We start from the raw sequence: 27316 nt of genomic DNA on the forward strand, positions 1-27316 counted from the left end.
CTCCATAGGGAGCAATTACTGCCATCCAATTTGTCCTCTTGGGACAAAACCCCAAATATATCGGTCGTATTTCCAGCCATGTGTTGAAATCTCTTGCAAGAGAGATGCACGTGCAACCAAATATACTGTAAAAAAGCACCTACAGGTAAAATCCCAAATGCACTAGAGTGCAATGAAAATCCCAAACGCACTGAAAACCCCCAAATTTTTGAGCACCAATGGACTGTTTTGTGTCAGTTGCACATAATTGACAAAAGCCCCAAAAATCTGTGTACCAATGAGCTTTAATTGAGCAATTAAGCATTGATTTTAAGAAAGCCCCAAAATTATGTGTGTCTTGCAACTGCAATTGTGCAATTAAGCTCAGATTTCCTCAAAATCCCCAAAATCTGAAAAAATCCTGTACCCTAATGATGCCCTTGCTGCCTGCACTTGAATTTCACAATGAAGCAATAAATTCACAAAAGCACCTTGAACTGAAGAAAAAAATATCGATTACCTTGTGAAACCCTGATTTTTGCAGTAGGCTCCTTAATGTTGTAGTCAGCTAGAGTGTTGCTGTTGGGTTGCCGTGGCAGGAGCAAACGCTGCTGCTGCAACAGGTGGGTTGCTGCTGCTGCTGCAACAAGCAAGAGCAACTACTGCTGAAGGCGAGCAGAAGACCACGCAGCCAGCTGACCTTAACAGTCGGGTGTGCAGGCGACCGCGACAAGCAAGGCGGTGAAGCTGGTCGGTGGACGCGCGACTGGACGGACGTCGCGGATGGGCATGGGGCGCCGGATTTGTCACATCAACGGAAAGAAGACTAAAATTTTCCACCAAAAGTGGCCTTTGCCACATAAGGTCAAGGTGGGGCTGAGCTCCGCCGTAGGCTGCCTCATGAGGTGCGAGCTCCGCCAATGGGCGGGGCAAAGGTGGAGCCCTCCCCACTAGCTCCGTCCCTTTTGGAGGCTGAAACGGGAAGCAAGAGGGCCAAGCACGCGAGGAACGGGCGGCAGTAGCTCGGACAGAAATCAGGGGTGACGCATGAAAGCGCAGAGCGCCGAACGGACAACGTTGGGAATTCGCAGGAAGTTAGGCAACGGAAACTCCACCAGCAAGGGACTATAGCCAAGCTTTTTTTTTCCCGGGCAAAAGATCCTTCAATTAGTTTAAGAAAAAACAGCCACAAAGGGCTAAGTACAACCACAGAGAGCCAAATACAAACTCGCATCATATAAGGGCGAGAAAACAAGTGATCATAAGGGGAAGAGATGCTTCTCCTCTCATTGGCCGCTCTGAGGAGAAGGCTATCTCATACAGAGGGAGGGGGAGGGGGAGGGGGGGGTGCGGGAACAACCACAGTTGGTCCGTAATGCCGAATGGGGTCACCGCCTCTATCTGTGAGGAAAGGGCCAGGCTTCCAAAGTCTCAAGAAGGATTCCCGTCGCTTCCGCATGCGGTCAAAACCTCCATGCAACTTCCCCCACTGACCGCGAAGGGTGTGAATGATGTCGAGTCATATGTTCCTGATGGTCTCAGCCGACGGAGTGTGGGTACCCTCGATGGCCTTGCTACATCTAGCACGCCACCGCGAAGGGTGTGAATGATGTCGAGTCATAAGTTCCTGATGGTCTCAGCCGACGGAGTGTGGGTACCCTCGATGGCCTCGCTACATCTAGCACGCCAAATGTGTCAGGCTGCTATGCTACTGCAAATCTCCCATTGCTAGCATGAGCCTGGTCACCAGACACCTGCAGGTGGGGCTGACTGGTACTACTGCAATACGATGGTGGGAGACCTGAAGGGCGAGGCCTCCCCCATCCTCCTCGTAAGTCGTGACCACTCTAGCCTCGATGGCCCAAGCGACAGCACCCCAAGTGATGATCCGGGTCAATGCCCTATCCATAGCGAAGATGCGGAGAATTTGTTGAGTCTTCGGGCAATCCCAAAGGCAATGTCGCTAAGACTCTTGGGGGTGGCCGCGCCTCGAGCAAGCTACTGATCGACCTCCAACTACCAGCCAAGTACCCACCGCAAAACTCGTGTGCCATCAACAAAGGAAGAGAGTGATCTTCCTCGGCCAAAAGCCGTCCCAAAGCCTCCTCCAAAAATCTGAAAGGAAGCGTTGTGAAAGGCCCTAAGATTGCCAGTGTGCTGCTGCTGCTGCCGGTGTGCCATCTATCTCCGACATCTGGATCCTACGGCCAAGCCACGCTATATATGCAAAGAAAGGGACATCCAGAGTCTCCACCCGATCTGTGGGATCATGCCAAGTCCACTCTCTAGGGTCCCACTGCAACCACGTGAGAGGTCGGCACTCCATACAAAATTTATAGTTTACTTATAAAATTTTGAAATATGAAGTTTGAAGATTCATCAATGAACATTAAAGCACTTACTAATACTATACAACCTTTAGTTTTAATCTTGTGGGAGAGAGAGAGAGAGAGAGAGAGACTTGAGCGTGTGCAGGAGAGAGAGAGAGAGAGAGAGAGAGAGAGAGTTGAGCGCTGCATAGAGACGCCCGCAGGAGAAGACTTGAGCGCCGCACAGAGGCTGCCACACACACGTAAGAAAAAGTGGAAAAAAAAACGGCGTTGACTTGTGTTCATTTTTTAACCTATAAAATCAAAAGTGCACATTCACTACGTTAGAGAACGTTGCAAACACTTGGATTACATCCAAACGTAGTTTGGATGCAACTATGATTGATGGCCTTGGCCAAAATCTTGTAGGCCGTCCCTAGAAGGGTGATGGGTCTCCATTGCCAAATCTCCAATCTATCACCACCCTCCTTGGGAATCAAATGTATCAAGCCCTCTGTGAGCCTCTCGAGTCTCTGGCATGGCACCTGTGAGCATAATCTCATTGAAGGCAATGCGAAGGCCATCTTCCATGAGGTCCCAATGGCGAAGAAAGAAAGAAACAAGAAGCCCATCCGCCCCCGAGCATTTGCCCCTGGATAATGTGTTCACCGCCTCCGCCAACTCCTCTTCAGTGAAAGGGGTCAATAAGAAAGACCGAGAGAGGGGGAAACCACCTTTCTTGTGTGCGTCCAGTCTCTCTCGCGCACATCCATCATCTGGGGGGATAATGGAGCACCAGTCAGAAGAGATCCCCTCCTGTGTAAAGAGGCTAGGCCCCTCCTCAGACTCCTCTCTTGCTCCCGAAATCCCTCCAATCTACTTTGGGCTGTCTCCTGTAAGAAAGTACTGACCTCCCCAATGCCATCATCCAAAGTGCACCTTGCAGATCCTGAGGAAAAGGCCAATCCCGCCCATATCTGCTCAATCCGGCTACAAATCTCGGAGTCCTAAATAAGGCTGTCTAGAATCTTGGAGCTCGCATGTCTGTCATGCCTCCATGGATCCTCAAGGAACAAAATAACTAGAGCATGATCTGAAAATGTAGTGCTTGCTAGAATACCAACCATGCCTCCACGACTGCAAGCCCACTCGTCAACATAAAACCTATCCAACCGAGAGAGGTTGGGGCCAGTGCTCCGCCTTTCCGATCGAGGGAAGCTAAGACTCCCAGGGCTACGCCCAAACTCTGGAAGATGCCAAGGGTCCTATCCCCTACGAATCAGTATCATCTCCTCCCATGCAGACTACTCCACTCCTGAGAATCAGTATCATCTCCTCCCATGCAGAGTACTCCACTCCTGAGACCGTGGTCATGCCACCTCCAAGTCTGTCCTCTACTGCCTCTATCATGTTGAAGTCACCACCCATGCACCAAAAATCAGCCTAGGGCAGGGCCTGTCGGACAGTGCTCCAAAAGATAGCTCTACCTAAATGTTAAGGAAGCCAACGCTATCCTCTCCGGTCAGAATGATAACCCACTGAGCACGTCTTGGAACTATGACCCCTGATCCTGTCAGAAGAAGCTGCTCACTAACAGAGAGACACTCTCCTCCCTACGTCCTTGAACGGTCGAAGGAGGGAGACCAAAAGTATGAAGCCTACCTCGTAAAATCTTCCCACAGCGGCGGGTACGCCCCTCAATAAGATGGTGCTCTTGGAGGAAAAGAATGTCGATAGGTCCCCCCACCATAGCTCGATGCAACTCTCCTCTAAGGACGCCTCGTCTCTAAAAGCACTGAGGCCCCCCCAAGCCCTAAATGTTCCATGAGATAATCCTCATATCAATCTCTGTGTGAGGCGGAACTACCAGAACTGCCCTCCACTAGAAGAGTCCTGGGCGCAAGCTTAGACGGAGAATAGTCACAATCTGTCCTGGAGCAGAGTTGTGCCAAGTGGGCGTGGATCCTACCCTCCATGTACTGCCACTCTGCCCGAGCGCGAGAGTATGCATACTCAGTGCTCCATCGATCACAATGGAGGTATCTGTAAGAAAAGGGGGAGGTACTGCGAGAGAGGTACTCTGAGAGAGTAAAATGCAGCACCTCCAGGTTGGAGGTCACCATCTCCCCTCCTTGGTCTTATGGCCTGATCCACCAAGCTCCATCCTGGCCAAAGGCCATAGATGAGTAAGAATGTCTGTGATGCGGAGATCCTGCTGCAGATGATGCGATAGCTCAACTGCCTGATCCTGAATGGTAGCAACCACCGACTCTGGATCCCACTCTGTCTTCGAGACTGTGCCCAAGGGAAAAGAGAAGATCATCACCCCATTCTGTGGCGTAGAGGGTCTGGAGTGGTCGAAGACCACACATACCCGAATAGGGGGCTACGGTCTCCTCGAACCTGTCTGTCCCTTCCGCCAAAAGACACCAGAACCAAGCTCAAGTAAGAGAGCTCCTGTTTGTGCATGGTCTCCAAACAATAGTTTCACGTTCACTTCCCTCCAGGTGTATGAGACTAGTGGCCAAGCTATTTAGACTCATTCGACGAGTCTGGTATCGACAAACTATTCCGACACACTTCTGTTTGGGAACCTTCTCTTTACACTTGCATTGAATTATTGCTAGCAAGTCCTTGGAACTTTGTACAGATTTAAATACTCCAATAATATACTTCAGTATTGAGGGACGGTCACCCCGTTCGTAACCCCAATGATGGTGTATTGTGCAGTGCTTGTCTCTTTTGCAAATTATATAGGGCAATGATGTATCATTCAATTTTTATGTGCAATGTGGCTTTTACATATTAAGTGTGATGTGCGGGACGATGCCCAAGGATGTTCACACCTAACCCATGTGGTTTCATACATTGTCCGTGGATATGTTTCTCACAAAGTATATGCGTATGAGTGTCAAAGACAAATGGAGTATTCAAGAACGCATACAAAACATTGGCTTGAGGACAATGCTCGGGATTGGTGCTTTTCTTTGCCACAAGCCATCCATCAAGATTGGGACACATTGGTACAAGCTTTTCGTACGAGGTTTGGGCCGGTTGAGAGCCTTACAAACAAGGAAGGAATATGAGAGCGAGGAGGAGGTGGTTTCTTTCCCATGGATACTTCTTAAGGTTTCTTATGATTTGGCTCCTGTTGAGCATGCAAGTGTTCTTTATTTTGATGAGACTTATCGGCAAGCTCTTGCCAAAGGTAGTGGAGGTATGGTGCCACTTGATAGTGATGGCCATAAGGTCTTTTCTTCCTCCTCTATTTTGGAAGACGCTCATACAAACAATGAGGCCGATTACTATGCTTTGATTCATGCATTAAGGATGTGCAAGGACCTTGGGATCATACGGCTCAACATCAAAGGTGATTCACTTCTTCTGATACGTTAACTTCAAGGTATATGAAAGGTACACAATGATCGTCTACGAGTTCTTTCGGATGAAGTATTTGTTTTGGTTGGTTCCTTTCAAAAGTATCGTTTCATTCATGTGGCCCACCTAGAGAATTCTAAAGCCGATGAGTTGGCCAAGAGGCTTCTCTACGTTGAGGTGTCTTTATGTACATTGGTGATGGTTTAGAGTTCTTCAAAGGCGTACATAAGTATCTTTTGACGGGTGTTATACCACCAATCACCCCATCACGTGAGAAGAAGAATCTTCTCAAGAAGGCTTCACAGTTAATATTCATAATTATGTGCTTTACTATGTGGGCCTCGACCAAGTTTTGAGACGAGTTCTAGATGCTCAAGAAGCTCATCGAGTTTTGGAAGCATGTCATGGACATGTATGTGGAGGGCACTATGTCTATGATGCAATGATCACAAAGATTCTTACTTCAAGTTACTATTGGCCTACTATGCATAAGGATGTTCATGAATGGTGTCGTACTTAAAGGAATGTGTCGAGTTTTTTGGGATCTTGAGAGATTCTTGTCGAGCGATTTTTTTCTCGGTCTCTACATTGGATACCATCATTGTTTTCTTTTGTAAATATCTTATTAGTCTAAAAGAAGGCTAAGGTTAGTTTTTTTTTTAGCCATACTTGGCGAACAAGCTTTGGAAGAGTTTTGAGCTTTTTAGAAAGCTAAGTGTGGAAGCAAAGGCTATTTAAGCCTTGTGCTTCAATTTAAAAAGAGAAGAGGATCAGTTTGAAAAAAGAAGCATTGAAGTACTCAAGAGTTTTGTTTTTTTTCCACAAGCTTTGAAAAGCTTTTGTGTTCTCTTCAACGAGGGCATGTATGCACATGTGCTTATGAGAGAGAAAGAGAGAGAGAACTTCAATCAGCGACAGAAATGATAGCCAATCAGCAACAGAAGTGATAGCAGGAGAGGAAGCGCTATATCACCGTTGCGGCCGCCTTCCTTTGACACGCAATGCAAGTGTGGTGTCTTGGCGTTGTGAGAGAGCTTAGAGCTCTTGTGCCTTGACCCGGTTCGAATCACCCACTGTCATGCTTTTGTGGTGTGGTGATCATACTGTGGTGGTTGTCGGCTCTCATTGGTGTGGCTTGGTTGGTTGCTTCCATGGTCACTTTCCGACGGCTCATGGTAGGTTCTGGTGGCTGTTTTTGTGCAGCGTACTATGTCAACTCTCTTGGCCTTGGCCGGGCCCTAGCTGACATCCGCACGATCGATTTGTTAAAAATCGCATTAAAAAGCATTATTTTTTCAAAAAGCTTTAAAAAAACCCAAAGCCTTGCCCATCTTTCGGAATTTTAGGAAATCCTCCCATGAGGGGATTGGTTTTTTCTGAGTTTCAAGTCTGCAACGACGACCTTTTTTCTAAGTGTGTTCACGCACACTGGGTACTCGTGTGCGGGATTCTCGACGTCATTTTTCGGGGGCTATTGAAGGATGGGATACTATGAGTGTTGGTATGCATGCAAACTAGTCTAGCCAATACCCTCTTGGCACTTCCATGAACACGAATCAACGCATTCACAAAGATCCTCAGACACGTCATGGCTCAAATCATGAATAAAAGTAATGAAGAATGCTCTAATCAAACTCGTGTTACATTAGTGGGCTCTTTTCTCTTAATTGCCATCTTGAGTGTTAATCTCATTTCTTAATGATGCTCTAGAGCTCTATGCTATGATCCACCCTAACTATGTTATTAGTATCAAGCTCTCAACTCTTAGCATTGCTACAGCATGGACTCCCCTTCTCCTTAGGAGTAAAAGCCACCATAGATTAAACAATTTTAAGGTAACCAACTCAACTAAACTTGTGTACAGATTCACAGTCTAGACTACATCTACAATTTTGTCCAAAAGCCTCATTCATGTCAGGACCTTTGTTCCAAATATCCATGTAAGAGACAACAATAGCAAACAACTTTTACAAGCAACTTTGCTATTTTTACAAAAGCTTCCAAATATAAATACATGCAAACATGTTGTGTTGTATGTATGTAACTACGTACATATATAAGAGAATATACACACAGAGGTTTCCACTCAATTTTGAGTGCAGGTTAGCAAGCAGGGAATACACACGGTTTGCAGATAGATGTGCAGAACCAGGCAGTGAATACTACAATAAAAGGCAATCCTTGAATCATTGAAGGCAGCCGCTGATGTGACAGGCCCAATTGAGCAAAGGCAAAAACAATGAGCAAGTGATAAATGAGGCTTCAAGAGGGTAAAGCTTTTCTGGGATCCCAGTAACATGTTCCGACAGCAATGCAAAAGGAAATTTTACCCAAGACCAAACACAGCTAGCATCCAATAATTAACTTCCTACTATGTAGCTAATGAATAGATTCAGAGGAAAGCAGAATCCCCTCTAAACAACGATGTATTCATCATAATTATGTTTATTTTCTTCAATCCACGGGTCCATTTACAAACCTGAGAATACTTATATAACGTAGCCCAAAAAACTTTAAATGGTAGTGTTTGTTTCTCTGTGGCAAAAAGTCTTTGAAGTGAATAAAGATTTTTCAAATTCATGCCAACCTATCATTCTCCTGAATTGATTTTATTGCTGAATGCATAAGATGAACTGTATTCGTAGTAGAAGAAAACAAGGTTAGGACCAAATAAAGGGAGAGGATACCTGCCGTATTGTTTCCAACGCATCCCCTTGAGTGACATCACCTAGAATCCTGACAGCTAATCCGGGACCAGGAAATGGATGACGCTTCAAGAAGGCTTGAGGAACATTTAGGAGCTCTCCCAATTTCCGTACCTGCCAATGACAATCAACTCTCCCAAATAAAAATTTGTGTATTAAACATGACCTCTTGAATGATGAAAGATCCCTCAATGTCAAGCCAATACCTCATCCTTAAAAAGCCACCTAAGTGGCTCAACAAGTTTCAATTGCATCTCCTTTGGCAGACCTCCAACATTATGGTGACTTTTGATTGTATGTGAATGCCCTTTGCCACTACCAGGAGGTGGGCATGATTCAATTACATCCGGATACAATGTGCCTTGAACTAAGAAACTCGGTTTGATGCCCAGTCTTTTCTCCATATCCAAAGAGAACTCATCAAAAGCATTTATGAACTCCTTTCCAATAATTTTTCGCTTCTCCTCAGGGTCTGTGACACCTTTTAACTTGCCAAGGAACTTTTCTGAGGCGTCAATACAAGTAACTGGTAGATGAAGGTCGTTCTCGAAGGTTGACATAACTCGCTCTCTTTCCTTGAATCTGTTTACAAGACCAAGCACCATCACTTTGACAATTGCATGCCCTTCACACCCCCTCATCACACCAATGTTATAAAAAGTAAACTGATATACAACCAGCAGCAAGAAAACTTAAAGGAATCCATGGCTAATCCATAGTAGTCAATATCCCACAAGTAGCTTGGCATAGAATGTAACAAGCTAACTATGCAGAAGTGTGACTAATGACAATTAACACCAAGCAACAAATATTAATGCTAATCACATGTGCAATGACGAGTAGAGATAAGGAGAAGAGAGAGACTCTTTATTTAACCTACTCCTAATGTATATTACTGAATGTATGAGTAATTACAATGATTGCATATTACAAATCTCTCTCTTGAATTCTATGCATAAACTAAATGCTTATTGCCCTCCTCTGTGTGTTGGTGGAAAATGTTGGTGTGGAGGTGTACTTGGCTGATCCAAATGTTGTTGCAACATTCCCTTGGTCTTGGCTCTGCAACCTCTGTCTTTGAATGCCTACAAATGACTTATGACTTGCCCTTTTATAAGGATCTTAATAGCCTTTTTGACCTACATAATAATGTCCAAAATGTCATATTTAGCTTCCAAACTATACCCAAAAGGTTACCCAACTATTGGTCCATGTCTTGGGCACCTCCGGGCACCATTTAGGCTCCCAAAACTACTCCAAATTGCCCAAATACGGTCTCTAACCTTTCTCTTTAGGCAGCTGCAAGAAATAATCATGACCATTGAAAGGTGTGCACGTGACATAGAATGAGAACGCTAAATTGGGCACACACAAACATCATGCTAAACTTGCAAAATCAGGGTTTAAAGCTAAACAGTGCAAGCCCCCCCAACTGTCTACACAAGCTGACCCAAAAGGTAATGACACTCTAGAACACCTTGGTTTCAAGCCCAGTAACATACAAGAAGATTCAATGAAGACCTGGTAATATGTATGACTCACCATACACAAGACTCCTTTCCCATATTCGGCCTACCTTACCCATTTTTAAACACACTCAAATAAAGTCAGTAGTTATACACTTTGAAAAAGATAACTCTAGTTTATATGTTTGTAGTTGGTGAAGGATTTACAACATCATCATAATCTAATCAAGAATTCGCAATGGATGCAATAACCCTCCAACTCTAAGCCTTGAAACCATATTGAGCTGGCATTGGCTACATTTTGCACATAATCCTCAACAAAGGATCTCATGCGTGGCCAATGGAAATGCCAGCCAACCAAGGCCAAGGTTCTATGTATGCCCAGGTGCTCCACACTAGGTGCATCATGGCACTCATGCAATATCAAAGTTTGGACGTCCATTTTTGGACGTCCAGTTCACTGGGTACACAAACCTTGTCATCCTTGAATAGTAATCTACCTTTAATGGAATACTCATCAGAATGTCTGGAACACTCAGATTTCGAGGGCTACAACTGACCTCAACCAATTGCTAAACTCGCCCAAAATGGGAATCATGTTGGCAACGCTCTTTGCAGATAGATAGAAGTCAGTTGTTATCTCAGTAAAAGACATAACATTGTCCTCAAGGATCCTATTAAGAGCATTAGCAACCCGATTAGCTGCTCCCTTGCAGTAACGGGAAATGGGAATCATGTTGGCAACGCCCTTTTCAAGATAGATAGAAGTCAGTTGTTAACTCAGTAAAAGACATAACATTGTCCTCAAGCATCCTATTAACAGCATCAGCAACCTGATTAGCTGCTCCCTTGCAGTAACGGATCTCAAAGTCGAGCCTTGCATGAGGTCAACCCATCTGGCTTTCCGACCCTTTTGAGGTCAATTTGATCACAAATATAATTCAACAAGTGGTGAACCGTCCAAGAAACAAAAGAGCCATACAAATAGTGTCTCCAGATTTTCATTGCATGGATAACAACCAAAAGCTCCTTTTCCTGGGTAGGATAGCTCATCAGTGCATCTGGAAGCTTTTTGCTTTCAAAGGCTATGAGTCTCCCGTCATAGAACAAGGCAGCACCTATTCCATAATTACTGCAAGTTTGGCATAACCCTCAATGACCTTGAAAAAGCCAATGAACCCAAGAAATGATTTAACCTGCCTAATCGTCTAGGGAATCAACCATTCCAGGACCTTTCAAACCTTATTTGGATCAATCCTCACACCATCAACAGAGATGATCTGACCTAGGTAGAAGAGTTCCTGCTTGAAAAATTCACACTTCGACTCCTTCTCTCGTGTGAGTATCTCTAAGACGACTCTGAGAAGTTGTATGTGCTCTTCCAATGAGCTACTGTGAATCAGTATGTCATATAAGAAGACAACAATCCACTTTCCTAAATATGGACGAAACAAATTATTCATCATCTGCTGAAAAGTAGCAAGAGCATTGGTAAACCCAATAGATAGGATCAAAACTCATAGTGGCCATAATGCATATCCAAAACGTTGTCTTAGGCACGTCCTCAAGTTTAATCCTTATTTGATGATAGCCTAACCGTAGATCAATGTTGGTGAAATACTTAGCACCCACAAGACGATCTACCAAGTCATCCATCCTCGACAAAGGATACATGTTCTTGACAATGAGTTCATTCAAGCCTTTGTAATCTACACCGAAGCGCATGCTACCATCTTTCTTCCACCACAGTAGAATGGGAGCGTCCCCCATGGAGACTTACTAGACTTAACAAATCCTTTATTAAGATAATCTTACAATTGCCGAGCAATCTCGTCCTCCTCCTTCTGGCTAAACCGATAAGATTGTCGAGAGACAGGATTACTACCACGCAATAGCTCAATCGCATAACCAACACCCCTCTCCAGTGGCAAATCATCTGGTAACTCACTCAAAAATACATCACGAAACTCTTTTAGAATATCATCCAAAATTTGTTGTTCTTTAGAAACTTCACTGCTTGAGATAGAATTACATTCACAAGCAGATGATCTTAACAAAATTTCAGAATTGAAAAGATCCTGAAAACAACAATATGATTCACAATTTGGATCAAAAAGAGTTTTATATATATCCTCAACCGAAGCCTGAGTCGAGTTTACAACACAAAATCCACGGGGAGCATCACCTCAGATTATTTACAGTTCACTGTCATGAACTAATGAGAGCCAATGAGACCAATAATTCAACATCATCATCTCGCTCTTATCGAAAAACTAGGACATTCCCAATATCACCTCCACCCTGTCAAGGTTCATGATGTGGAAGTCCAAAGCCTCCCGATAGTCTTGAATTTGTACTCTCAACCTAGGAACCAATCGATCCCACACTTCCACGTCTATACTCCTAGCAAGATTGATCACATAACAGTGATCACTTGCCACTATGCGTAGCCGGAGTATCTACACCAAACATGAAGAAATAAAATTGTGAGTAGAACCGTTGTCAAATAGAATCCGCACCCGATGCCGCCTATAAATCCCTCAGCTCAGTAGAGATCATGCGAACCAAAGGCAGACTCACTAATTTGACATTCCTGGCAACTACTACTGTAACTCGTGACGGGTGCTCGGGAGACTAGGACCTTTGACACACTTGTTGATACCATCAATGCATATTAAAACATTTAAACATGGCCACAGCCTTAACACATATCCATCATCACTTTGCATAAAACATAAAGCTGGACAAAACATCCACAAATGCTGAAAATGGAGCTTGCACGTGTGACACCGCATAGAGGCCGGAATGGGCCGACCCCCCCCCCTTGGAGTATTTTATTACCCAAGGAGAATAATATCATGTACAAGCTTTGAGGGCCTTACTCTCCCCACGGGAGATGCCGGATTATCCATATACAAATGCCATAACACAGCCCAACACGAGGTAACCAAGCCGAAACATAGGCTGTAGAAAGGCCGAGCCAACAATATAATCCATATACCTCCGTGTGGGTACTGATTCTTCCCCAAAAACCACGGGTCTTCATGCAATACAATGGCTGGTACAGCCAGTACGATGGCTGGTACAACAAGTATAGCAAGTACAAAAGCTAGTACAACCGATACAATGGGTGGTACAGCAAGTATAGAAGTTGGTACAGTCAGTACAAGGGTTGGTACAGCAAGTACAGTGGTTGGTACATCCGGTACGGTGGCTGATACAACTAGTACAAAAGTTGGTACAACTGGTACAATGGATGGTATAGCAAGTACAAAAGCTGGTACAACTAGTACGAGGGCTGGTATAGCAAGTACAAGTACAAATGCTGGTACAACAAGTACAATGGCTAGAAATCATAATAAATGATTAAATACCCTTGCCTTCAATATTTCTTCGCGATGGAAGCCTCCAAAACAATCCCCAACAGCCGGTATTCTTCATGGGTAGCCTTCAAGAGAGAGAGAAAGAGAGTAGCCATCATTAGGACAGCCTGTAATGGTGGTAGAGGCTAGTGTGCAGCAAGAGAGCCTCCATTAATGAAGTTAGAGGGCTCCAATTTATAGATTCGGGCCTCCCATGAGCTAAAATGGCAAGAGAAGGCTACAATGACAAGTGGAGAGCCACACAATAGCTGAAGTGACAAGTGTGAGGCCACTTGTCTCACTTTGATCCACTTTCTAACAAATGTCAGGCCACTTGTCTCACTTTGGTCCACCTCCTTGCCACATGTCCCAATCTAAGAGATGGGTTCTTCCATAAACTTTATCTCTAAAAATATCCCAACTGGTAGACATTCTGTCATAGGCACTTTGCCAACTCTTGGTATCTGCTCAATTCCAGATATAATGATGCAAACAGAATTTCCATCAGAGTCGGGCCAAAAATAGCAACTCTCCTAAATTCTAGGAGTGTGGTCCTTTGTATTCTAGGATAATCCCCCATTCCCAAAGCTTGTACTTTCCAAATATTTAAACATCGTGGAGTCCACCAGACCCCTTTCAGACTGGGAAATGTCCAGGCTGGTAACAACTACTACCCAAATGTTAAATTTAAATAGAAGAGATCAAAGAGTTAACCTTGTAGTTCTGTAATATGTACCGATGTCTTACCCCTTGAAGACTTCTTCTTCGAACAATCCCTATAGTGATGGCCAAGCTAGTTGCACTCGAAGCACAAGTTATCCTTCCGTGCCTTCGCCACCAGTTCCTTAGTATGCGACACAAATTTTCAAGGTTCCACGTATCTCCACAGAAGAAATTGAGGTGTCCATATTCTCAGCCATAGATCAATTCAAAAAAAAGAGCACATGTAGAGAGTGTATGGGCGATAGATAGCAGGATGAATACTTATGAGTCATGACACGTGAGAGTTGATGAGGGAAGGGTGCACAAGAAGGAAGCACAACAGCATGCAATTCGGGATGTCAAAAAGTATTATGCCTAGTTGACCACATAGATTTCTATGCATAGAGTAATCAAACGCTCCCAAAAAGGCATACTTGGTCCCAAAAGGGCATCTAAGATGAACACTCCTCAAAAAGCTCCAAGTCAGCTTGTCTCTCAGCAAGAAAGTACCACGTGTCATTTACTAGGCAACGCCAACACCATCACATGAGGAGGCTCTAGGAGTCTTCTTTCAGCCCTAAGCACCGTCTTGGAACGTGCTTAAGATAAAGAAGAGAGAGAGAGAGAGAGAAAGAGAGAGAGCTGAGTATTCAATATATTCATAATGTACAAAAAGGTGTACAAGTCTTGCAATCATAGGCTGCCTATTCAAAATGTAGAAATAGCTAATCTAATCCTACATCTAGCACTAAGCCTGTGTAAGGACTGAATAAACAAAACAATGAGCACACATGCCTTGAATAGGCCTTGGAATTGCCTAGTGGACTGGCCAACTTGCTGCCGGCTAGGTCCTGGACAAATATTCCATAAATTGCTGTAGCGCACTCCTCATTAACCACATCATGTGCTGGCCGACAACCTCCTTTGTCCTCCACTAGTCCTTCCCTGCCCACAACAGCAACACATGCTCCAAAATCTGGTTCTAATCTTATCTTTTATATGTTGCCCCTCGAGGGTCAGCAACCTGCACACGTCTTGCACATTACATCCCCCTATGCTAAACTTGATGACGGGATTACAACTTCTATTCTTGGATGACTGTCATTATCCCATTGTCCATTTCTGGAGCCCCAAACATGTCATCCTTTCCTTCTTGGCAACCTTTTCATTGAAAACCTTGCTTGGTCTCCAAATCCACTCTAAATCTGATGAAGAACTGTGCATATGTTCCATCTTGTCCCCTATCCCTTCATGCCCTATCCTTGAACACTTTCTCTGGTCTTCTTTTCCTAAGTATTGAGTCTCGCACTCTCACTCCGCCCCTTGGAGGATCATCCTCCCTTGGAACCATTGCCTGAAAGCCTTTCAAGGCGTGCCCCAAGTGGCACCCGACTCACAAGACTTCCATTCCCCTTGGCTCTTGTGGAACACCACCAACCAACCTCCTGGGAACTTCTTCCATGTCTCGTGTTCCTTTCCTTGGACAGTGCACCTTCATTTGGGACTGAATCAGTGTTTCGCCTTGCTGAGCTTGATGCTAAAGCCTAAAACAATGTTGCTTGGTCCCCCCACCACCAAAAGATCAAGACACGGGCAACGGTTTCATCCATGCACGATGCAGTAAGGGTGGGTGGAACATGGGTAGTGCCTATATCTCTGAACCAACCTGGCCTCCAAATCCACTCCAAATCTGATGAAGATCTCTGCATCTGTTCCATCCTGTCCCCTATCCCTTCATGCCCTATCCCTAAACACTTTCTCTGGTCTTCTTTTCCTAAGTATTGAGTCTCGCACTCTCACTCCACCCCTTGGAGGATCATCCTCCCTTGGAACCGTTGCCTGAAAGCCTTTCCTGGCGAGCCCCAAGTGGCACCCGACTCACAGGACTTCCATTCCCCTTGGGTCTTGTGGAAGACCACCAACCAACCTCCAGGGAACTTCTTCCATGTCTTGTGTCCCTTTCCTGGGATTGTGCACCTTCATCTAGGACTGAATCAGTGTTTCGCCTTGCTGAACCAATGTTCCATGGTCCCCACACCACCAAAAGATCAAGACACGGACAATGGTTTCATCCATGCACGATGCCATAAGGGTGGGTGGGACATGGGCACTGCCAATATCTCTGAACCAGCCTAAGGCTTTGATACCAATGTCACATGCGGAAGCTCTAAGAGTCTTCTTTCAGCCCTAAACACCATCCTAGAACATGCTTGATGCAAAACGCATACAAAAGATAGAAGAGAGAGAGAGAGAGAGAGAGAGAGAGAGAGAGAGAGAGATAGCTGAGTATTCAGTATATTCATAATGTACAAAAAGGTGTACAAGTCTTGCAGCCATAGGCTGCCTCTTCAAAAGGTAGAAATACCTAATCTAATCCTCCATCTAGAACTCAACCCACGGAAGGACTGAATAAACAAAACGATGAGCACACATGCGTTAAATAGGCCTTGGAATTGCCTAGTGGACTCGCCGACCTGATGTAGGCCAAATTGCTGCAGCCGACTAGTCATTAACCATATCATGCGCTGGGCGACAGCCTCCTTTGTCCTCCACCAGTCCTTCCCTGCCCACAACAGCAACATATGCTCCAAAATCTGGTTCTAATCCTATCTTTTATCTGTTGCCCCTCAAGGGTCAGCCCTAGGATCAGCCTGCACACGTCTTGCACATGACAAAAACTTTTCATGCTATATAAGCAAAATTCTAGCATCTTCTCATATGCACCCATAGTCAGGCCATACAACCATGTGTATTTCAATAATCACCACCACCATGGCCATACTATTCATGGAACAGGCTGCCCTGACTCAGGTCTCCCAGTCACGTAGAGAGGCATCCCCCTCACACTACAGTATGCCAGCCTTCGAGGACTACCACTCTACACATAGGTGGCCACCTGGGCAGCCTGAATCGGCCACAGCAGTGCGCTTTTCCCCTTCTCTCTGTGCTCTGAACAGTACCCACACGGCCCACCAGCACACATGCTTTGCTCTATGCTCTCCTTCATCCCCTCTTCTTGGCAACCAAAAGGGCTCCCGCCCCACATCCATGTATATCTTCATAGATGCATACGAACATGGCACCCAGCTTTTGCTCAATCCTAACAGTCCATCTAGGGAATTTTTAAAAAAAAATCACAGCATAAGTAGAAACCTAAAAGCATATAAACAACAGGTGCAGACATAAGGGTTTAGGGTAAACAAATTCCCGGCACAAAACTTAAAAAAGCAACAAGAAGCATAATGCTTTTCCCTCTGCTTTTTTCTTATGGATATGGAGTTCTTTGCAAAACTCCCACACATACAACCACACCGACCTACTCCCTCAGGCCTTGGAAAGCAAAGGAACATGAAAACTTGAGCTCTGGAAGATCCAGGTGATAGATTTTCTCCTCTCCTCCATTCTGATTTTTCCAAGCCTAATCCAAGTAGGTCTAGGAGATGTAGAAGTTTTTCATGCGAGGTCTCCTTCTCTTGTGGAAATCACCACGACCCTTCAAAATTAGGTAGTTGTCAAGATCTTACCTTAGCCTTTCCCAATCATGTGTCGTTGGGCCTTGCTTTAAAGCTCCCTTCTCTAGTGGAAATAACTAGGACCCTTCAAAATTAGGTAGTTGTCAAGATCTTACCTTACCCTTTCTGAATCATGTGTCGTAGGGCCTTGCTTTAAAGGTCCAAGTCTGAGGAGCTCTCCCTCAAACTAACTCATAAAGGCACTAATATAGGCTTCCTATAAACTAGGAGCCAAATATAGCACATGTCTCATAATAGCTACTTACCCCCACTTAAGATGCCTTTCCCATAGGCTATGGTTAACCTAACATGAAGGTCTTAAATCTAGTTAGCCTTGGGACATAACAGTTTCACTTACCTCTTAGGAAAGGAAGGAAACTACAAGGTTTGTGCAGGTGATCGAGCACTTCTGCTTGGCCTCAAGCACAAAGATCAACAAGCACAAGTCGTGTGGCTATTGGGTTGGATCCTCATCCATCCCGGCTTGGCGTCCAGTTGAGTCTTTCCAATGGATACCCAATGGCCTCTTGGTCATATATTTGGGATGTCAGGTGGGGATTGATATCTTGCCAAAATAGCAACTTGCTCCTCTACTTTTGAGCATTCGAAAGAATGCTCCTTTACTTGAGCACCTTTAACTATTTGGCCCTCCAAGCTCTTTTCACATGATGGAACTCATGCCCAAACACATGGAAAGGTTGATGAACACATGGGAACAGGGTTCATAAAGCTGGCACAGAAAAAAGCACCAATCTTGGTCAACAAGCAAGAAAAGCAAAAAGTCAAGCTGTGTTGACCGCGAGCTGAGGGCACCATTGGAAAGGACACTGAACTGGATCAAAAAGCTAACAGCCACTTATCCAAAAAGCAACTTCAGGGCCAAAAGCAAGGCCCTAAAGCTACAAAAGCTATATTTGAATATTATTAAAATATTTAAAAGACAAAAGCAAAGAAAAAGGCAAAGCAAAAGCAAAGCATGGCAAAAAGCGGGGAGCCCCCTTAAAGTATAAAAGAATCTTGTACCCTCTTGAAGAGATATAACAACTTGGTGGAGATCAACCCCGGCGGAGAGAAATCTTGTGGAAGTGCATCATCATCATCTCCTCCGCCACCTTGTGCCTCTACACGACCAGCATCCGTACCATCGCCGCCAGCCACCGCCTGAGATCACCACCTGTTTGCACCACCTTGCGCCTTGTTGCACCACCTTGTTAGCTTGTGTCTCTTGTGACCACCGCCTACACCCAAAAAACTCTGCCCAACAGCGCCTTGCACTACTCAGCCTACGCCGCCGTCTTCATAGCGCCCGCTACCACCTTGAACTGTCTCCTGTCGTGCCAGCATCACCACCTTGGTGCTTGTCTTTTCGAGATCCCTTCCAGATTGGATGTTGAGTTCTTGTGGGTATCTGTGAGCATCAAAATTTGGTTCAAACCTTGGACATTGGTACTAGCCCGGTCTAAGACTCTTGTGGGTCATCCCCGTGATGTGCTCGGCATCAGAGATCTTGTGCCTCAACACCGACACCGGCCTGAACTCGTCATCGGCATATCTTCGTTTGATATTGTATTCATTTGTTGTATTGGTCCTCGCTTGGAATAGCTCGTGGATTGCTCCTGAAATAAATTCCTAAAAAGGGGGGAGGGAGGGACTGTTCCCCGCTCATTGTGGTGTAAAATCCCTATACCCCTCTCTCTCTCTCTTCCCTTTCTCTCTCTATCTATATCTCTTGAACGAGTGGTTGAATCTGTCACTGCACGCTCTGTTGGACTTACAGTGGTGTATCAGAGCAAGGATTTTTCTTGAAGAAATCTTTCTTGGGGTGACAGCACCATGTCAAGAACAAAGGGAGATCAAGGGCCTCAAGAAGGGAACAACTATGAGGCCAACAATGAACTTCTAGGAGGGAACCAAGGCCGTCAATCTATCTCTCATGAGACCGCGGCCATGACATCAGCAAAATATCAAGACTTTCAAAAATTCAGACAGTTTCTCCAAGATGAAGAGTTCCTAGCTTGGAGAGCCAAGAAGAAACAAGATTACAGAAGAGCTCAAATGTTTGAAGACTTTATCAAAAAAGAAGCCACTGAGGCCGAAGGAGTGGAAACCACCAAAGCCTACCTACGAGCCAAAGGGGTTACCATATCGGAGAGGGATCTAAAGCTACCCGATCCGTTACCCATGGAGGACATAGAGAAGTTGCCCCTAGAACTAGCTTCCTCAAGTCTGGCAAGGGAGAAGAAGGTAAAGGAGCCTTCAACCGACAAAGTGGACTTTAAGCCAGGAGAGAAAGTGTCAAGTTCGATACTTTTTATGGAAAGCGGGACACCCAAAAAGCCTTATCTTTCATCAAACAGTTTAATGCCACCTTTGGAGATGAAAACTTCTTCGAAAAGTCTACATTCTGCATGGTTCATGTCACCAACCTCGACATTTTCCAGTATGAAAGCGATCTGGTGGACTCCAAGACGTCTAAATATTTGGAAAGTACAAGCTTTGGGAATGGGGGATTATCCTTGAATAGGACCAAAGTGAGACAAGTGACTTGACACTTGTTAGAAAGTGGATCAAAGTGAGACAAGTGGCCTCACACTTGTCACTTAAGCTATTGTGTGCCTCTCCACTTGTCATTGTAGCCTTCTCTTGCCATTTTAGCTCATGGGAGGCCCAAATCTATAAATTGGAGCCCTCTCTCTTCATTAAAAGAGGCTCTCTTGCTGCACACTAGCCTCTACCACCGTTACAAGCTGCCCTAATGATGGCTACTCCCTCTCTCTCTCTTTAAGGCTGCCCATGAAGAATACCGGTTGTTGGGGACTATTTTGGAGGCTTCCATCGCGAAGAAATACTGAAGGCAAGGGTATTTAATCATTTTATTATGATTTCTAGCCATTGTACTTGTTGTACCAGTCCTTGTACTTAATGTACCTGTTGTACCAACCACTATACCAACCCTTGTACTTGTTGTACCAACCATTGTACTTGTACCAATTGAATGGACAGTTGTACTTACTGTACCAGCTCTATTACATGAAGACCCGTGGTTTTTGGGGAAGAATCAGTACCCACACGGAGGTATATGGATTATATTGTTGGCTTGGCATTTCTACAGCCTGTGTTCCGGCTTGGTTGCCTATTGTTGGGCTGTGTTATGGCATTTGTATATGGATAATCCGGCATCTCCCGTGGGGAGAGTAAGGCCCTCAAAGCTTGTACATGATATTATTCTCCTTGGGTAATAAAATACTCCAGGGGCGGGGGGGTGGGGGGGGGCATTCTGGCCTTTGCGGTGTCACATGTGCAAGCGCCACTTTCAGCATTTGTGGATGTTATGTCCAACTTTTATTTTCAGCTTTGTGGATTGTTTGATTAAATCCTGAAATGTTTAATTGTGCTCATGGTCAAGCGATGCACGCACACTCCTACACTTCTCGGGAGTTTCAGTTCGTATGCATTTAAAAGATGCCGCTTTGAATTGGTGGCTAAAACTAGTACAAGATGGTGTCAAAATATGCAACGCAGATGAAGACAAAATCTGAAAACACAAGAGCAAGTGCACTGCAGAAAAACACAGCAATAGAGAGGGAGAGAGAGAGAGAGAGAGAGAGAGAGGCGTGCAACTCTGCTATATACACAACAAATCCCGAAATCTGGAATACAATGTGTGGGGGGGGTAGGGGCCATTTTATATGGCCCCTATGATCCAGTCGGCGAGTAGAAAACCAGCCGACAGCCCTCTGTAGGACACCCGACTGCTGCAACATCAGTCGGCCAGCATCAGACCAAGTCGACCAGCTCCAGACCAAGTCGGCCAGCCACAGAGAGAGGCGGGGAGCAGCAGAAGCAATCGGCCACCACACCTAGATCAGCCAAGAGCCACAGGACAGCCTCCCACACCAGAATAAAATGGGGAAAAAATAGGGAAAAATATGGAGTGGGGAAAAATGAGAAAACACCTAAATCGAGCGGGCACACCCACAACAGAGGCCCTGGTGTAAAATATACAGACATGAGATGACTGCTAGCACCCCCTTTCAGCTCCTGGATGTGGAACCAACCCCAAGGAGCTGGAGTGCCGCCGGAGCAAAGCCTGAGATAGAGACTTCGCGAAGAGGTCCACCGCACTGTCCTCCGTCAAACAGAACTCTAGCAAGATGTCATCAACAACGATCTTTTCACGAACAAAATGCCTCTGGATGACCATGGGTTCCACCAGTGGAAACTCAATCCTGCCAAGCAACCTTTGCAACCTCACCACCTCGCAAGTAGCACCAAAAGCAGCCCGATACTCTGCCTCTGTCGTCGACAAGGCAATAGGTGGCTGCCTCTTACTGCTCCATAAAATTGCTCTTGAGCCAAGGAAAAAACTCTAGCCTGATGTCAAGGTCCTCATGTCTGGCTCTCCTTCCCAATCTGAGTCACTCCATCCGTGGAGTCTGACTCCATCCATCAATCCCCTTCCTGTCCAAGATCCTTCGCATGCTACAGAAACCACAAGATATGCAATCCTGCCTCCAAAGAGTCCTCTGCAAACATGAGCTCAACAGACTCATCAAGAAGCTCCGATCCAATCTGGTACGCATCAACCAAATCAATGAACCATCTGCTTCCGTGTCAAGGAGGCATCATACTGCTCACAAGGATCAACACCTATTACGGTGGGATGCCAAGTCCTCGAAACCTGTTGAAGACCACTCAAGGCCTTCAGAAACCTATAGCCAACCCCCTCTTAATCCAGAACCACAAAGCCTAGAGAATGTGCAACATCCACCTCCACCTCCAAAAAGTAATCAATTGCCACCTGCCTGGCTTTCCAATAGGTCCCCGTGGAAAGAACTTCCTCATCTACATGAGTTTCTTTGTCCTGAATACTACGAGACATCAGATAAGAATGTGCAACATCCACCTCCACCTGCAAGTAATCAATTGCCACCTGCCTGGCTTTCCAATAGGTCCCCGTGGAAAGAACTTCCTCATCTACATGAGTTCCTTTGTCCCGAATACTACGAGACATCAGAGCAAAGGTTACCTGTAAAATATCCTCTGGCTGACGAATACAAGAACTACCAACAATATAATCGAAAGTTCCTACCAACTGCTGCCTTCAACAGGCAAGCCATCCACCATCTGGTCCGGAAAAGCCTACACCTACAACGTATCCACACTTAAGTGGCCATTACCAAACTATTGATTCCACTTTCTTCTTTTCTTATCCCTTCCATGGATATAAATGAATTAAGTGTGTTTGAAGGCAAAGAATTATAGAAGATACTTGATTCGTTTTAAGATGTATTTCCTAAGGAACTGCCATCGGATTTACCACCTGAACGAGCAGTAGATCATCGTATTGACTTGATCCCTGGTGCTCATCCTATCAGTATTCCACCTTATAGGATGAGCCAAGCTAAGGAAGATGAGTTGGCTAAACAACTCGAAGATTATTTGAGGATGGGCCAGATTGGTCCAAGTAAATCACCTTGGGGTGCACCTGTGTTGCTTAGGAGAAAGAAGGACGATACTTGGAGAATGTGTATAGATTACAAGAGATTGAACAAGCTGACCATTAAGAACCGTTATCCTCTCCCTAGATCAGATGACTTGATTGACCGGTTAGCAGGAGCGAAATATTTCACGAAGATCGATTTACGTACTGGCTATCACCAGATACGTATTCATGAAAGGCATGTCGAAAGAACCACCTTTCGGACTAGGTATGGTCATTACGAGTTTCTCGTATTACCTTTTGGGTTAACCAATGCTCCAGGGACTTTCCAGCAAATGATGAACGATCTTTTTCGTGAACATTTAGAGAAATTTGTGGTGGTGTTCTTGGATGATATTTTAATATATAGTCGTACTCTTGAGGATCATGTTAGACACCTCACGATTGTCTTATCTATTTTAAGACAGAATCAACTATATGCTAAGTTGAGTAAATGTGAGTTCTTTATGACCGACATCATTTACTTGGGACACAAGATCACTAGAGATGGATTGAGCATTGACTATGACCGAGTTCAAAAGGTTCTGGATTGGCCTATACCGCGAACAGTGAAACAACTTCGTTCTTTTCTCGGTTTTGTAGTTTTTCTTCGAAAATCTGTACAGGAGTACTCTCAGCTCACACTACCGATGACCGACTTATTGAGAGGTCGTGGACGTAAGTCAAATCAACCTATCACTTGGAATAACGATTTGGATATGGCCTTCAGACTTTTGAAAGATAAAGTCAAGGAAGCACCTATCTTAGCATTACCTGATCCTAGTCGGCCTTATGTTCTTGAAACTAATGCCAGTGACTATGCTATCGGGACTGCTTTATTTCAAGATGGTAGACCAGTTGCTTTTGAAAGTAAAAAGCTAGACGACACTCAATCTCGTTGGCCAACCCTTTGAAGGCAATGAAGTGTTAGGGTTAGGGTTTACAGAAGCTTCAAGCAGGCGTGGAAAACCAACAGAAAGAGAACACGACTTCAGTATTATGCTTAAGAAAAGTGAAGTACAATAGCCACATAATAGTGACCCTAAGGATATGTGTTCACATGTCTGGCCATAAAATGTGCCGGGTGGACCAAAACACCTATAAACTGAATATAAGTGAAACTGGGAGAAAAAACCTCCACTAACTGAAGTAAAAAGTGCCCCAGTAATCTACTGATGATCACTAGCACTCCTCTGGGTGCTTACACAGCGTAAAACCCAACAAACCCCCCTGGAGTGATATGTGATCACTGTACATCATCCACCAAAAGGAAACAAATTCAAAGCACTGCGGAATGCTTCAAATTTCGGACGTGTTAATGCCTTGGTGAAGATGTCTGCCACATTCTGATCTGTAGGACAGTAGATCAGACTGATATCTCCTGCCTGGAGTCTCTCCCGAACAAAATGATAGTGAATCTCAATGTGTTCCGTGCGAGCATGAAACACAGGATTCCTGGCCACAGCAATGGCACTCTGACTATCAGTATAGATAGGTGTAGGCTCCTCCACTGAAATATCCATATCAGTCATGAGACGACGCAGCCAAACACACTCAACAGTAGTAGTGTAGGCTGCTCTGTACTCTGCCTCACAAGACGAAGTGGCCACTGTGGTCTGTTTCTTGCTTAGCCAAGAAATGCATGAAGAGCCAAGAAAGAAACAATTTCCACTAGTGGAATGTCTGGTATCAAAATCACCAGCCCAATCTGAATCACTGTAAGCGTATAACTGCATGTCACCCCCCTCAGGATAAAGCAATCCAAGAGACAAGGTACCCTGCAAATAACGGAATACACGCTTCACAGCTTGCCAATGTGACAACCGCGGACTGTGCATAAATCTGCTCATCTGAGAGACTGCATACTGAATATCTGGCCTTGTATTACACAAGTAAATAAGGCACCCAACAGCCTGAGCATATGTAGTGGCATCAAAGGAAATACTGTCATCTTGTAGTGACAGTTTCATCCCAGGCTCCATAAGAGTACTAATAGGCTTGCAATCTTGAAATTTAAACTTCTCCAGAAGTTTAGCAACATAACGTGATTGCAACAACCCAATGCCTCTGTTATCCTGCACAACTGTATGCCCAAATAGTAATGTACAAGCCCCAAGTCAGACATGTCAAATGTCTGTTGCAGTATCTCCTTAAAAGCTGCAATTTTATCATCATTTGATCCCATGAGCAAGAGATCATCCACATAAAGACTGATGACCAGCAGATCTGTCTCTTCTTTCTTTACATACAGAGTGGCTTCTGATGGACTGTTCACAAATCCCTGAGTGAGTAGAAAAGCATCTATTTTTGCATACCAAGCTCGTGGAGCTTGTTTCAAACCATACAAGGCCTTTTTCAGCCTGCAAACTTTCCCCTCATGACCATGTTCCGCAAATCCCATGGGCTGAAATACATAAACTTCCTCCTCGAGGTCCCCATGTAGGAATGCAGTCTTTATGTCCAACTGGTGAACAACCCAACCACGATGTGCAGCCAATGCAATGACACACCTAAGTGTCGACATACGGGATGTAGGAGCAAAGGTCTCCTCATAATCAATGCCCTTCTTCTGTGCATAGCCCTTTGCAACTAGACGGGCTTTGTACCTGTCAATGGATCCATCTGCATGTCTTTTCAACTTATAGACCCATTTAGTACCAATTGCTTTCTTTCCTTTGGGCAGATCAACCAAATCCCATGTTTGATTCCTTTTAATAGAATCAAGCTCATCCTGCATGACCGATTCTTCCTTTCTGCAACCCCATTCTGCTGTGGAGTGTAAGGAGTAGTATACTGATGTTTTATACCTCTACTCCCAAGAAAGGAATTCAGCATATGTGACATATATTCCCCCCCTCGGTCAGAACGGAGAGTCTTGACCTTGCATCCTGACTCTGTCTCAGCAAGTGCTACAAAGGCCAAAAATGCATCATATACCTGTGATTTCTGTGTCAAAGGATAGACCCAGCATATACGAGAGAAGTCATCAATAAATGTTGCGAAATAGAAGCAACCACCTAATGACTTCGTTTGCATGGGACCACAAAGATCACTGTGTATAAGTTGCAACTTTGCAGTTGCTCTTAGAGCCTGATCACGTGGGAAGAAAAACCTGTGCATTTTTCCCAAAATACATCCTTCACAAATGTGATCTGGAGGCTTCTCCATGAGAGGTAGATCTGTAAACATGTTATGTCGTTGCATAAGCATAAGACTACCAAAATTTACATGCCCCATGCGAGCATGCCATAACTCCGCATCAACCATAGATGGAGTAAGAGTGAATGCATGATAAGCAGATTGATCCACTGGCTGAAATGCATCCAACTGATAAAGTCCATGACATAATGTACCAGTAAGCATCAAGGTCAAGGCATTAGCTTTGTCTCTGACCATGCATTTATCATCATCAAAGTGGACTTGCATACCACAATGTGCTAAAGAAGAAATGGACAACAAATTCTTCTTTATCCCTGGTACATCTACGGCATCTGTAAGGCGGAGAATGGAGCCATCAATGGCTGTGAGCTGAATCTCCCCAATGCCACGAACTGGATATGAAGCATTGTTGGCACACTGAACAGTTTTGCCAACAGGGGTAGGGCCAACATGACTAAACAAATCCCTGCGAGATGTGATATGCTTTGAGGAACCACTATCAAAATACCAAGTACATGCATGCTCTGTCAAACTGAGTGCCTGTGAAGACCAAGAGGCATCATAGCTGCATGTATAAAAACAGTAATCCATGTCCTCAACAAAAGAAGCAGTCTCTGCAGGAGCGTTAGAAGCATCATTAACAGACATCCTAGCTTCCTTTGCCTTCTCTTTGGGACCTTTTGCCACAAGCACATTTTTCAGCATAAAACTCCACAAGGAGTAGTTCGTGCCATCCAATTTGTCTTCCTTAGACAAATATGTGAATACATCACTTTGCTGTTGATTTGCCATTATGCTTACGCACAATGTTGTACCTGTTTATCAAAAAACCCAATAGCAGAAACCCTGAAAATAACTGTACTCCACTGAATACAGTTCACCCAAATATGCCTGCACTCTCAATCCTCTGAATGTGCAGCTCAATACACCAATGTCTGAGTAGAGCAGCAAATGGCGTACACAATGCCAAAATGCCCCAAAAATGCCCAAATTTACTGCACCCAAACTGTGCAAAAAACCTGTATAGTTCTTTGCTAGAAAGTCTGCCTGTATTTGCCTGAAGATTTTCACAAAGAAAATAAAAATGCCCAATATTCAAAACTTGCAATGCTTACCACAGTGTGATGTTAGCATGTACAAGTTGACTTCAATGCGAATGACTGTTGTACTGTGCAGGTACAGTTTACTGTACGGAGCAGACTGCAGGTACAATTGAAGTACAGTGGATGTACTCGACGAAGCACTGTATTGAACAATGCGAA

At 44.7% G+C, this 27316-nt stretch overlaps 1 protein-coding gene across 1 annotated transcript in view; it reads right to left on the reverse strand.

Moving 5' to 3' along the window:
• The window catches only part of LOC147615298 (GMP synthase (glutamine-hydrolyzing), putative / glutamine amidotransferase), a 41913-nt gene that overhangs the window by 9115 nt on the left and 5482 nt on the right, over positions 1-27316 (reverse strand). Inside the window, exons 3-4 of the mRNA XM_086779375.1 lie at positions 8578-8953; positions 8354-8485 (exon numbers count right to left, since the gene is read on the reverse strand). Of these exons, the coding sequence (XP_086635501.1) occupies positions 8354-8485; positions 8578-8953 (508 nt within the window). The remainder of the gene's footprint in view (positions 1-8353; positions 8486-8577; positions 8954-27316) is intronic.

Source organism: Cibotium barometz, chromosome 40, assembly GCF_041138505.1.
Source record: "Cibotium barometz isolate CiBa-2024 chromosome 40, ASM4113850v1, whole genome shotgun sequence".
NCBI lineage: Eukaryota > Viridiplantae > Streptophyta > Polypodiopsida > Cyatheales > Cibotiaceae > Cibotium > Cibotium barometz.